The sequence below is a fragment of the Podarcis liolepis genome, assembly GCF_965112155.1.
Source record: "Podarcis liolepis genome assembly, chromosome: 9".
Classification (NCBI taxonomy): domain Eukaryota; kingdom Metazoa; phylum Chordata; class Lepidosauria; order Squamata; family Lacertidae; genus Podarcis; species Podarcis liolepis.
The window spans coordinates 2,564,020-2,576,585 of NC_139564.1; the positions used below are offsets into that span (position 1 = coordinate 2,564,020).

Consider the following 12,566-nt stretch of genomic DNA (forward strand, 5'->3'; position numbering starts at 1 on the left):
TACAATGACCTTGTCCCACTTGGGTTATTTATTCTAGGACCTGGCAAAAGACCTTTCGGAGGGGATTTAGTAACACGGCCTCTATTGTGCAGCAGGAAGTAAACCAGCCCTTCCCAAGCAGGGTGTGTTCAGTCTGCAGTCCACGATTTGGCTCTCGCTCTCTCTCTTTTTAACAACAAATAGCCACAGACATTTTCAGACAAAAACATGCCCCTGGACAAGGCGGGGCAGTGAGGTGAGTGATAAGCAGTGTCCCGGAGGGCAGCCACCACCCTGGGAATTCAGGCTTGCCGGTGGAGGCCTGACCCTGCGGGAAGGTCAGGATCTAGAATGTAACTCGGAACGAGTCAGGAAGGACCTGGAGGGTGTGAGGCCAGCCGTCTCCATTGGGTGGTGCTTGCGTGGCGAGTTCCTGCCCCCCCCCCCATGGAAATAAAGACACATGACACAATTATTAAGGTTAATGGGCTAAATAAGGCCACAACTTTGTTGGTTACAGGTGATGAGCGGTATTGGCTTAGGCATTGGTCCTAACCGACAATATCAGACTCCAGCCCGTCTGCTTGAAGTCCGGGAAGGGTTAACCACCAGTAGGGGGAGTCCTGCTGATGCACATCAACTAGGAAATCCCCCAGGGACGCCGATGGGGGGGTGTCTTAGGCCCCCACCTCCCCAGGCTTCAGACAGGGCCACGCCCCCCCAGAATCCTTTATAGGAATACCCTTCAATATGCGGGGCAGGTGATGGCGCTTCCTCCCCTCTTCCATCTACAGAACAATACCACCGCCAAACCCAGAAAGTTGTGATGATTTGCTACGAGGTAGGCAAAAACCAAGTGGCTGGTGCCAATTTGCCAAGTGGAAAAATTCCTACCAGGGCCCTCAATGGCGACCAACTGAGGTCCATAGCAAGGTCAAACAATGAAAACCTTATAGGGCGGGAGGGTGGGAAACAGGAACAGCTAGTAGGCAGCAAAAGAGGGAGATCCCTGGCCACGCCTGTGTTTAAATTGGGCAGGCCATGCCCCCAAAGCCAGACGATTGGCTGGCCAGGGTGTGACGTGGCCAGGGATTCCCCCAATTGCGTGGGGGCTTGGGCCGTGATGCCTGCAATCCCACCTCCTCTGCAGGGCAGAAGTGGCTTTCTTGGAAGCCCTGATGAAACGCTCTCCCAATCTGTTGAGTCTTTCGTGACATGATGACCTCAACATTTTGCTCTCTTGGAAGCATGCCACTGGAATCTGTCCTAGAATCATAGAACCAGAGGACTTCCAGTGAATGGGAGAGGGGGTCCCACGACGTTCATTCCACTGTCAAACAGCAGCTTCAACCTGGATTGGTCGTAAGTGGGCAGCCAATGCAACTGTTATCATAATGCTATCACATGATCTCGGTTCGGATGCTCCCGTCAGCAATCTGACTGCAGCATTCTGCACCAAACCAGGCCCACATAGAGTGCCTTGCAGCAAACCGATCTTTGTTTGTATTTTTTATGAAAAACTACCTCCTTCTTACATCTTAGATTGAGACGTGAACGGAAACACAATTGTCCTGCAAAATTCGCACATCTCTGAATTTTGTAATGCAGTTCTTTAATGCACAAAAACACAGATGTATTAAGAGGTGTGCATAGATAATGCCAATATGAGTAAAAATAACAGACAGAAATGCATTCCATTGTGGGACAGTGCTTGTAAAAGGCATGTATATTAGTTAAAACAGCATCCAAAAATTCAGAATTTTTACACAGACTTTAAAAAAAAATGCACATGTGGAGAACTGAGAAAACTATGACGTGAGAGAGAAAAAACTTGACAGATTTGCCCATCCTTAACACAGTGGTCTCACTTTCACCTCCGGTAAACAGGTAATATAAGTACCAGCCTTGTTCTGAAAGTCTGCCAAATCTGTTTGGCCAGATGTGACAATGGAACAAAACATAGGAGTTCATATACACACCATGGGGCAAACAATGCTTCTCTTCAACTATTTTGTTTCAGCCCTGTAAGAACAGAAAAAGAAGCTTGCAGGATCAGGCCAAAGGGGGCTCCCCATCTGGTCTGGCATCCTGGTCTCACAGGGGCCAATCAGATGCCCCGACGGACAGCCTGTAAGCAGAACCTGAGTTCAGCAGCGACTCTCCCCTTCTGTGGGTTCCAGCAAACTGCTTCTGACAGTGGCATCCTGGCTAGTAGCCATCAAAAGCCTCCACTGATTTATCCAATCCTCTGCTAAAGCCATCGGTCCAGTATACCTGAAAGAGTGTCTCCATCCCCATTGTGCAGCCCGGACACTGAGGTCCAGCTTCTGGCAGTTCCCTCACGGCAAGAAGTGAGGTTACAGGGAACCAGGCAGAGGGCCTTCTTGGTGGTGGCGCCTGCCCTGTGGAACACCCTCCCATCAGATGTCAAGGAAATAAACAATCTGACTTTCAGAAGACATCTGAAGGCAGTCCTGTTTAGGGAAGTTTTTTTAATGTTTGATGTTTTATCATGTTTTTAATATTCTATTGGGACGCGGGTAGCGCTGTGGATTAAACCACATAGCCTAGGGCTTGCCGATCAGAAGGTCGGCGGTTCGAATCCCTGCGACGGGGTGAGCTCCTGTTTCTCAGTCCCTGCTCCTGCCCACTTGGCAGTTCGAAAGCATGTCAAAGTGCAAGTAGATGAATAGGTACCGCTCCAGTGGGAAGGTAAATGCTGCTGTGGTTCGCCAGAAGTGGCTTAGTCATGCTGGCCACATGACCCAAAAGCTGGCGCTGGCTCCCTTGGCCAGTAAATGAGATGAGCGCCGCAACCCCAGAGTCGGTCACGACTGGACCTAATGGTCAGGGGTCCCTTTACCTTTACCTTTAATATTCTATTGGGTGCTGCCCAGAGTGGATGGGGAAACCCAGCCAGATGGGTGGGGTATAAATAATAAATTATTATTATTATTATTATTATTATTATTATTATTATTATTATTACCCTCTCCGCTCCTGCAATTTCCAGCAACTGGGATTCAAAGGCGTTCCTGCCTCCGACTAGCCATTGTGCTTAGTAACCCTCCATAGCCCATGGGCTAGGTGATAAGTCTCTGGCTAGGTGATGCAGAAGATGCTCTCTGCGTTCTCATCCGTTGCTTCCTATGCACGTTTGCAAACCCCCCTCAAAAAAAAAAAAAAAAAAAGGGAAAAGAAAACAGATCTTGAAAGGCGGGCTATATATGAGACGCAGTTAACCTTTCCCCTCTTTCCTCTCTCTATTTTCCTTGGCCTCCTGCAATTCTCCACCCCAGGCCTCTCTCTCTCGAAGAATCTGCGCTGGGGAAGGGGAGGGTCTTTCCTCCCCCGCCCTCCCCCCCTCCCCACATGTTGTGTCTGCCCTCCACATCTTGCACATTCCTGCAAAGGAATCCAGGGGGGGAGCCTCTCTACGTTTAGAAGGGGGTGGTATGTTTTGGCATGGGCTCCCGCGCTGCCCAGGCAAAGGAGGGAGGTGTTGGGGGTCTCTGTCCCGCAGGGGTGGGGTAGGCTGAGCCTGGGCCCCCCTTCTTCCTCCCACCCCACCGTCCCATGCAGCACATCTGCAGCTGGGCTTGCAATTTGAACGGGAGCCAGGTCTGGGCTGGGCCAGGATAAGGGGGTGGGGAGGAGCGGGAGGCCTGGAGGAAATCGGGAGGAGAGAGACTGAGGACCAAGCAGACCGAAGGACTCTCTCTGGGCATGGTCTTCAGCTTGCGAGGTCCAGAAGAAGAGGTGGCCTCAGGGGAAGCAGGAAGGTCAGCTGGACTTGGGGGGCTTTGTCCCGGCCGCGCCATCTGCGGTTCGCTGGCACCGCCTGTGAAGAAGAGGTGAGCCTCTCTTCTCGGCAAATCCTTTTGGGCGAGAAGAGTTTTGGAAGAAGGCAGTTCTAGAAAGCCATGGGCAATGCCAAGGTTGGGGTCGAGGGTGGCAGCTTGTGGCGAACGAAAGATGCAGGGTGGAAGGAGGTTGGAGATTAGGTGGCATCTCTCCTAGCCCTTCATGCCAGGGGAGGAGAGGGTGGGATGGTGGGTGGGGTGGCCTTGGAGTTGGGGAGGAAAAGGAGTTGGGTCTTAGCCCTGCTCACGCAACCCAGAAGCTTGCTTGCTGGCTGGCTGGCTCCTGGCCTCTGAGCCAGACTTTCTGGGCGAGAGACCACCTCGTAAGGCTGTTGTGAAGATAAACGGAGATACGGGTAGGGTTGTGGGTTACCCAAGACTGCAAAAACCACCCCAAGCAATGTGGGAGGGCCGGGGGACTAGCTTGGGATAAGACGGCAGGTCTTCTTTTACTTACGTATGGATTATCAGGTGCATTAAAAATGAATAAATCTGTTTAACAAAGTTTATACCCTACTTGATTGTAAGAACAACCACCACCCACCAAACCTATTTTGGTTTTTTTTAAGTAAAATATTTGAAATTGTCAATAAAAACAGTGAAAACAGGATTTGGAAACATCTAAAAGATGTTTAAACAGTAGCTAAAACAGGATAAAATGCATGTTGTTGTTGTTGTTGTTATAATTATTTTATTATTTATGCCCCACCCATCTGGCTGGGTTTCCCCAGCCACTCTGGGTGGCTTCCAACAAAATATTAAAATACTGTACAATAGTCTATTAAACATTAAAAGCTTCCCTAAACAGGGCTGCCTTCAGATGTCTTCTAAAAGTCTGGTCGTTGTTCTCTTTGACATCTGGTGGGAGGCTGTTCCTCAGGGCTGGTGCCACCACCAAGAAGGCCCTCTGCCTGGTTCCCTGTAACTTGGCTTCTCACAGTGAGGGAACCGCCAGAAGGCCCTTGGCGCTGGACCTCAGTGTCTGGGCAGAACAATGGGGGTGGAGACGCTCCTTCAGGTATACCGGGCCGAGGCCGTTAAGTTGTTCATGTCTGGGGAGGCTTGCCTAAACCAAAATGTTTTAAGCAGATGCCTAGAGTGGCTGGGGAAACCCAGCTAGATGGGCGGGGTATAAATATATTATTATTATTATTATTATTATTATTATTATTATTATTATTATTAAAGAGTACAGTAAAGGGACCTGCCTGGCGTCAACAGGCCGTGAGTTCCAAAGTGTATGTAGGTGCTGCCTTGCTAACATATTGATTTCTTACAAGTGTGGACGAGTGTGACGTGGCCTCTGTAGCAGGGCCGGTTCCACAGTTCAGAGATGTCACAGAATAATAGAATTGTCAAGTTGGAAGGGACCCTGAGGATCATCTAGTCCAACCTGCCCAGTGCAGAAATATTCAGCATCGCAGGACTGTGCATCTGTCTCATATGGGGCTCAAACCTGCAATATTGGTGTTATCACCACCACTCTCTATCCAACTGAGCTACTGGGGTAAGGCAATCCCATAAGTATTCAGGATTTGAACCCAGGCCTCCCAATCCCCTAATTCAATGCTCTATCTCTCCTTCTTTCCTCCAAGGGGTTCAAGATGCTGAACGCAGCTCCCCAGCTCTGCATTTTATACCCTTAGCAACAATGTGAGGTAATAAGGCCCAGGGGCATCCTGTGAGTTTCACAGCAGAAGAGGAATTTGAACCCAGACCCTCTCAAGTCTCGAGTCCAGCCCTCTAGCCAGCACATTTTATTGTTATCTGCTTATTTGTTTTACGTAAACCACTTGAGATTTTTTTAAAAAAATACATTAAATAAGGAATAAAGAATAAATACACCACACTGGCTCTCGTGAGGTCAGAGCCCTCGGTCCCAATTCCAGGAGTGGACATCTGAAACATCTGGAGTTTCCAGGTTTGGTTAGCTACAAAATATTGGAGAAAACCTTGGACTTGCAGTGGGATCATAACTCTTCTTACCTGGGGGTCAAAATGTTCTACACCTGCTCTATAACAGTGGCATGAAAGTTTCTTCGAATCACGACTTCTCAGTAGTGGGTAAAAGCTTTTCCTGTTGAATATCTACTGGTCAGCAACTGGAAAGGGAACCAGGCAGAAGGACTTCTCAGTGGTGGCTCCCACCTTGTGGATCACCCTCCTATCGAATGTCAAGAAGATGAGTAACTATACAGCTTTTAGAAGATGTCTGAAGGCAGCCCAGTCAGATGGATGGGGAATAACAACAACAACAACAACAACAACAACAACAACAACAACAACAACAACAACAACAACAACAACAACAACAACAACAGGCAGAGGACCCTTGCATAAACATGGGCCAAGAAAAGTTTAAGTTCCCATCTGGGGAATAGTTAAGGGTCGCCCTGGGTATTGGCTGAGGTCTACAGGTCCTCTAGGAACAGATGAACTTATGAGCATGTGAGAGGGGTCAGGGTGGGGCTTTTTTGTTGATTATGATTCCCAAAATTTCTGAGTCTCATCCCTGCATTTGGAAAATAATATAAGAGACGTCCAGTAGGTAAAAAGGGTGGGAACAGCTCTAGGAAGCAAATAAGTGTATACAGGGAAGAATATTGGCCTGAGACAACAGGGACCAATGTATAATTCCCCACCTTCTTTAACCATCCCATGATATTCAGAATCAGGGTTTGGGAAGGGTATATTTCTCCCCACTCACCTTTTCAAGAAGACACACTTGTGTTTAACAGGGAAGATAGTTGTGAAACGAGTAACTGATGATCACAGTCTGGAAAGTGCATTGTAAACACTCCGTATCCCATGGTGCAGTGCTCCCTGACAAATGTCCATGTCCCCGTGGGCTGCTAAAATTTCTTGGTTTAGACTCAAAAGTCTCAAAGAAAAACTTCTTTCTGGGCTCTTGATCTCCATACTTAAACTTGTCCCAAGTTGAGAAAATAAGAGGCCAAACTCATTTTAACCATTCAGGGACTTTGAGTGTGGAACATGGTGGTAGTTCTTCGAAATTAATTTCCCATGAACTGTGCAAGAAAAGGAAGATGGAAGGAGAGCCTGATGAGGAGGAGATCTGGATGTGCCGACCTTTCTTTTCTTCCTCTTACCTCCTGTAAACAGAACAGCCAAAAGATGGAACAAGACCATGAACTGCAAATCTCTAAGCTTCTATTAGCACTTAAGATTGTGGTGACAAACAGTGGAAGAGAGATCCTGTTTGCAGGTTTCCCACGGTCATCTGGCTGTCCGCTGTGAAAAGAGGATGCTGGACTAGATGGGCCATTGGCCTGATCCAGTAGCCAGCGCTTCTTACGTTCTGACCCGCCTTAAACAACAGTATGGATAAGCCCTCAATTTCAGCTTAAACTAGGCTTCTCCAACCTAGCACTCTCCAGATATTTAGGACTACAACTCCCATGAGGCTGCGTTGGCTGGGTCTAATGAAAATTGTAGTCCAAGGCATCAAGTTGGGAGAGGCTTGGGCTGATCCTGCAAACTGCCCTGGGTTTGTTTTTTGTTCGTTTTCACAATGGGCTCGCAGGCTTTAACCATTAGCAAAGTTGGAAAGAAATGCTCTTGAATTCCTGCTCTGCAGAAGTGTTTATTCCGGAATCTAACAAAGGGAGGGTCCCCTGTTCTAAGAATTCGCTATGTTTCTCTCCACCTGCCTCCCCTCAGTCCCTCAGAAGGAACCAACTGGCTGTCCACTTTGGTGACCATGTCTCAATGGGCAAAAATCCAGAAGGTTTCCTGAACTTAGTGGCTCTTGATTTGTTGCCAAAAAATGTGCCACAAGACCCTCCCTCTTGACTAGTCTGCTGTAGGCAACAAATGCTTTCAGTGCTCCTTTATCCAGAAAGCAGGCCGAGTGAGCCAACAGTTTCTCAAGGCTGATTGTGAGAAAAGGCACAATGCTTTGCAGAGCCCTTTTTGCACGCTGAAAACTGCTTCGGAAGCAAATTATGATCGCATCTTGGTGGTTGCTCTCGCTTGGCTTCTGCTCAAAGTTGTATTTTCTCTCTCTCTCTCTTTGCAAGAGGAGGTGCGTGCGGGGACAACGCCACTGCAGCCAATCAAACGCTTGTGGTTCTTTCTGTAGCAGTGCCCTTTGATCCCACAGATGGAAATTATAATCGTATGTATGCTTTGCCTTTTACATCATAGGAAACAAAATACTTTCACTACCAGAAGTCAGGGCAGAGAAGCAAACATATGCAAGGCAGGAGAGAGGGAGAATTCTTGGTGCAATCGCTGGATCGGATGTTCTCTCCATGTTTTAGAAATACTTAAACCCAAATACTGTGTTGGGACTGGTGCGTAGACCGCATACCTTAAATTATTCCTCCATCACAGGGGGTTGGACTTGATGATCCTTGGGGTGCCCATTCCAACACTACAATTCTATGATTCTGTAAGCCCAGAGAAGGATCTCCAGCAATTCCTAAAATGAAAGGTGCCAGTTCTACTTGAGACTCAAAGCTCCTGCCGTGCCTATGAATCCAACTGAGTCAGGGTAATTCTTGTTGAAGAAAATGCACTCTGTATATGCTCAGGGGCCCTTTTCTTCTTATGACCCATGCTCTGACACTCATAAGTGGTTTGAGGGCCACACCTGCTTATACCTTTTGTAATAATATCTCTGTCTGTCATCCTGACGGCCCTCCTTTTTTTTAGTGATCTCTTATTGGATGACTAGTTCAGCAGAAGTTAAAAAGACGAACACCTGAGGATGCTTTGTAAAAGGAAAACCAGGGTCCCAAAGTTTCTTCTCCCCCAGCTTTGCCACCTGATACGTAGCAACACACATTCCCATCTACAAAGTGGGGTGGGGTGGAAATAAGATGGTTAAATCCAGAGTCTAAAAGTAGCATTGCAGAATACTCCAAACCTCCATGTCCCTGAGTTCAGTAATCTTTATGACTGAATTCAGATAAACAATTTATCAAGAAAACCCAAACAATTGCCCGGTCCTTCCATTCAAAAGAAAACCCCCAAAGCAGCTTGCAAATTAAAACCCACACACTGCACTGTATGAAACACTGGCAGCTCTGTAAATAAATTGCCCTTGGTGATGATGATAATCTTACGACTGCTCAGCCGCAAGCTGAGACAAGCCTTGCAGAATCTGAATTACAGCAGCTTAGCTCCAATGGCACATCTGCAATTGCTTTGCTCCTGACCTGCTAGAAACGGCCTGAAAACTCAGATCTAAGGTTTTGTAAGCAAAATGGCCAGCAAGCCTTTCGGGAGATGACTACCTTGGTCAAATCCAAACCATCCGTTTCAATCTATTTCTATAACCACTTTAGCAATCATGGAGAATCCTGGGAACTGCTGTTTGTTAAGGCTGCTGACTGATCTCACGGAGCTGCAGTTTCTGGCACCCACCAGCAAACTACAATTCTCAGGGTTCTCCATGATTGTTCAGTAGTGAAGGTAAAGGTAAAGGTAAAGGAACCCCTGACCGTTAGGTCCAGTCGTGTCCAACTCTGGGGTTGCGGTGCTCATCTCGCTTTATTGGCCGAGGGAGCCGGCGTACAGCTTCCGGGTCATGTGGCCAGCAGGACTAAGCCGCTTCTGGCGAACCAGAGCAGCGCACGGAAACGCCGTTTACCTTCCCACCGGAGTGGTACCTATTTATCTACTTGCACTTTGACGTGCTTTCGAACTGCTAGGTTGGCAGGAGCTGGGACTGAGCAACGGGAGCTCAGCCCGTTGCAGGAATTCGAACCGCCGACCTTCTGATTGGCAAGTCCTAGGCTCTGTGGTTTAACCCACAGCGCCACCCGTGTCCCATAATGATACTTTAAATGGAGAATAGCAAATTTAGAACAGAATAGTGAAAAAAACTAGTAAAAAGGTGAACCAGGGCACTATGAACCAAATATTTTACAAATCGGTTTGGTTCCCTTTATTCTACTCTGATTAGAGAGCTAGTGTAGAGACTGCACTGTGAATCAGGAGGCCCTTGGTTCAGATCTTGCACCTGCCATGAACTCACTAGGTACTGTTAGTCAAACCCACTCTCAGCCTTGATCCTTCCATCTGCAATATGGGAATAATAATCCCGGTTTACTTTATAGGGCTGTTGTTAGGATTAAAACTATAAATGCACTGGAAGCACTTTTAAGATGATGCCTCAAATAGTGGAGGCAGACAGGATGTGTTCAGATGTGAACGGGGATCGCCCCAAAGCCCAAAGTTGGTGGGTTGACAGACTGCCAAATTATGGACCACCTTTAACTTCTCTGCATAAGAACATAATCAGAGGCTGTTTGATCAGGCCAGCATCCCGTCTTGCCCGACCAGCAGCGTAGCGTGGGTTGTCAGCACCCGGGGCAAGGCAAGTAATTTGCGCCCCCTAACCCGGGGCAAGGCAAGTAATTTGCGCCCCCTAACCCCTAACCTCCCGCCACTGCCAGCTTCTTCTTGCTGCTGCCTGGTCTGGTCTGGTGTGGTTCTCTCCCACACTCAGCGCTGCGCTGGGCGACCGCTGCACTGTCCCTCCCCCAGATAGTCCCTCGCTCTCTCTCCGCACCGCACGCCTGGCACCCACCCCCTCCACAGTGGGCAGCGACCCAGCGGCTCGGATTGGATTCGCACAGCCAGCACTGCAGTGAGAGAGAGTGAGTGAGCCAGGTAGGGGCAGAGAGCTGCGAGTGCGAGTGCGCCCCCCCCCCAGATGTTGCGCCCGGTGCGGCTGGCCCCCCCTGCACCCCCCACGCTACGCCACTGTGCCCGACATCCTGTTCTCACAAGGGCCAGGCAGACAAGGCGCTGGCATCAGTTTGATTGGCGCCCCTGGTCTCTAATGCAGAGGGTGTGCTCTTTAAACCAGTTTTAGAGATCTCCGCAGCTGATATCACTGGAGTCATTCTCCATCCCCTTCCCACCCATTCCTGCGTCTCTATTTATAGGCGGCGCAGTTACGGAAATGTGTTCCTGGTCAGGAAGAGCTTGGCAGCTGCAGTTTCAGAATGAGATCTTTCCTCTCGGGACTTCCGGGGTTTGGAGCGGCCCGTTTGGAACACGGGGTGTGGCCCCTCCTCAGATAGTCTGCTCCTGTTGTTTGTGCCCAGTATCTGGCAATCGTTGGCATATTGATTCTGATCATAGAGGCGTGTTTGGTGATAGATCAGCTCCTAGGCAGGGAGGAATGGATGACTGTGCTGATTTCAGTTTCTCTCACAGCCGACTTACACCATGAATTTAAGGCACATCTGATTATTATTATTATTATTATTATTATTATTATTATTATTATTATTAATTTGTACCCTGCCCATCTGGCTGGGTTTCCCCAGCCACTCTGGGTGGCTTCCAACAAAGATTAAAAATACATTAAAATGTCACACATTAAAAACTGATGCACATTTAAAGCACACAATTTCCCCCCAAAGAATCCTGGAAACTGTAGTTTCAGTCACACAGAACTGCAGCACCCTTGGCAAACTACAGGGGGGAATCATGTACTTCAAGTGTGTATTGGATGTGCTTTAAATGTGTGGCTCTGCCGCCTTGTTTTTCTACTCTTCAGTTTGGCTTGCCCCAAGTTCAAGTGGACTTGAACGTTCACACACATTCTTGTTCCTACGTTGGCAAGCAATTTCCCCGAAGGGTATGCACTGTATGCTCAAACTCGGGACAAAAGGGAGAAACGTGCTAAGAGGAAGGCACGCTTGGCAAATCCGCACCGTGGTCAGCTCCCACCCAATGTTCAATTGGTTTCCTGCCCGAAACCAGTGTCCCCAGTGTGGAACCAGAACTGGCCTCCACAGTCACTTACAGACTCACTGTTAAGACCAGGGGTCAGCAAACTTTTTCAGCAGGGGGCCGGTCCACTGTCCCTCAGACCTTGTGGGGGGCCAGACTATATTTTGAAGGGGGGGGGAGAACAAATTCCTATGCCCCACAAATAACCCAGAGACGCATTTTAAATAAAAGGACACATTCTACTCATGTAAAAACACGCTAATTCCCAGACCATCCAAGGGCCGGATTTAGAAGGCGATTGGGCTGCATCCGGCCCCCGGGCCTGAGTTTGCCTACCCATGGTTAAGACCATGTTCATGGAAGACAATCTTACTCAGCTACGAGTGATTGCCAAAGAAGGAGAAGGACCAAATTTTGCGGTCAGTGCACATCCCCACCTGAGACAGATGTTCAATATCACATCTCACCCGCCTTTCGCAATGGCTGCTAATCACCAAAGCCCTTTCCGGTGTGTGTCATATTCCGCTGGACTTCAGTTTGTTACATTTTATATGTTGTTAAAAATATATCTTTCATAAACAATATTCCAAATTAAAACCACGTGATAAAAACATATTTTAGAAGTTAAAAACAGACGTCAATTAGCCTTTGTGGAAATATGTTTCCTTAATTGGCTGCATAGGCCTGGCAGAATAGAAAAATTGTCAGCAGGCATTTAGAATTTAAAACAGAAGGTGCCTTCGAAATCTCTATTTGCAGAGTATTCCACAACTCGGAGGTGATGGCACTAAAGCCTTGGTTTCTTCTTGCTGTCAAACGAGCCTCGCTTGAGGGATGGGCAGAGAAGCTCCTGCAGAAAATCTCAGGAATCGAGCTGGGATGAAAAGGCTCAGGAAATCCCTGGACCCAAGTTGTTCAAGGCTTAATAAATTAAGAGAAGGACCTTGAACCTGGCATGACCGGAAGTGGGCAGCTGTTTTCACAATGGCAACACATGTTGTCAGGCAG

The 12,566-nt window shown here is 48.1% G+C and overlaps 1 protein-coding gene across 1 annotated transcript in view; it reads left to right on the plus strand.

The window, feature by feature from the left end:
• Positions 1 to 3,620: 3,620 nt before the first annotated feature.
• The window catches only part of HSPA12B (heat shock protein family A (Hsp70) member 12B), a 49,514-nt gene continuing 40,568 nt past the window's right edge, over positions 3,621 to 12,566 (plus strand). Inside the window, exon 1 of the mRNA XM_083458720.1 lies at positions 3,621 to 3,833. Within this exon, the coding sequence (XP_083314846.1) occupies positions 3,706 to 3,833 (128 nt within the window). The 5' untranslated portion in view covers positions 3,621 to 3,705. The remainder of the gene's footprint in view (positions 3,834 to 12,566) is intronic.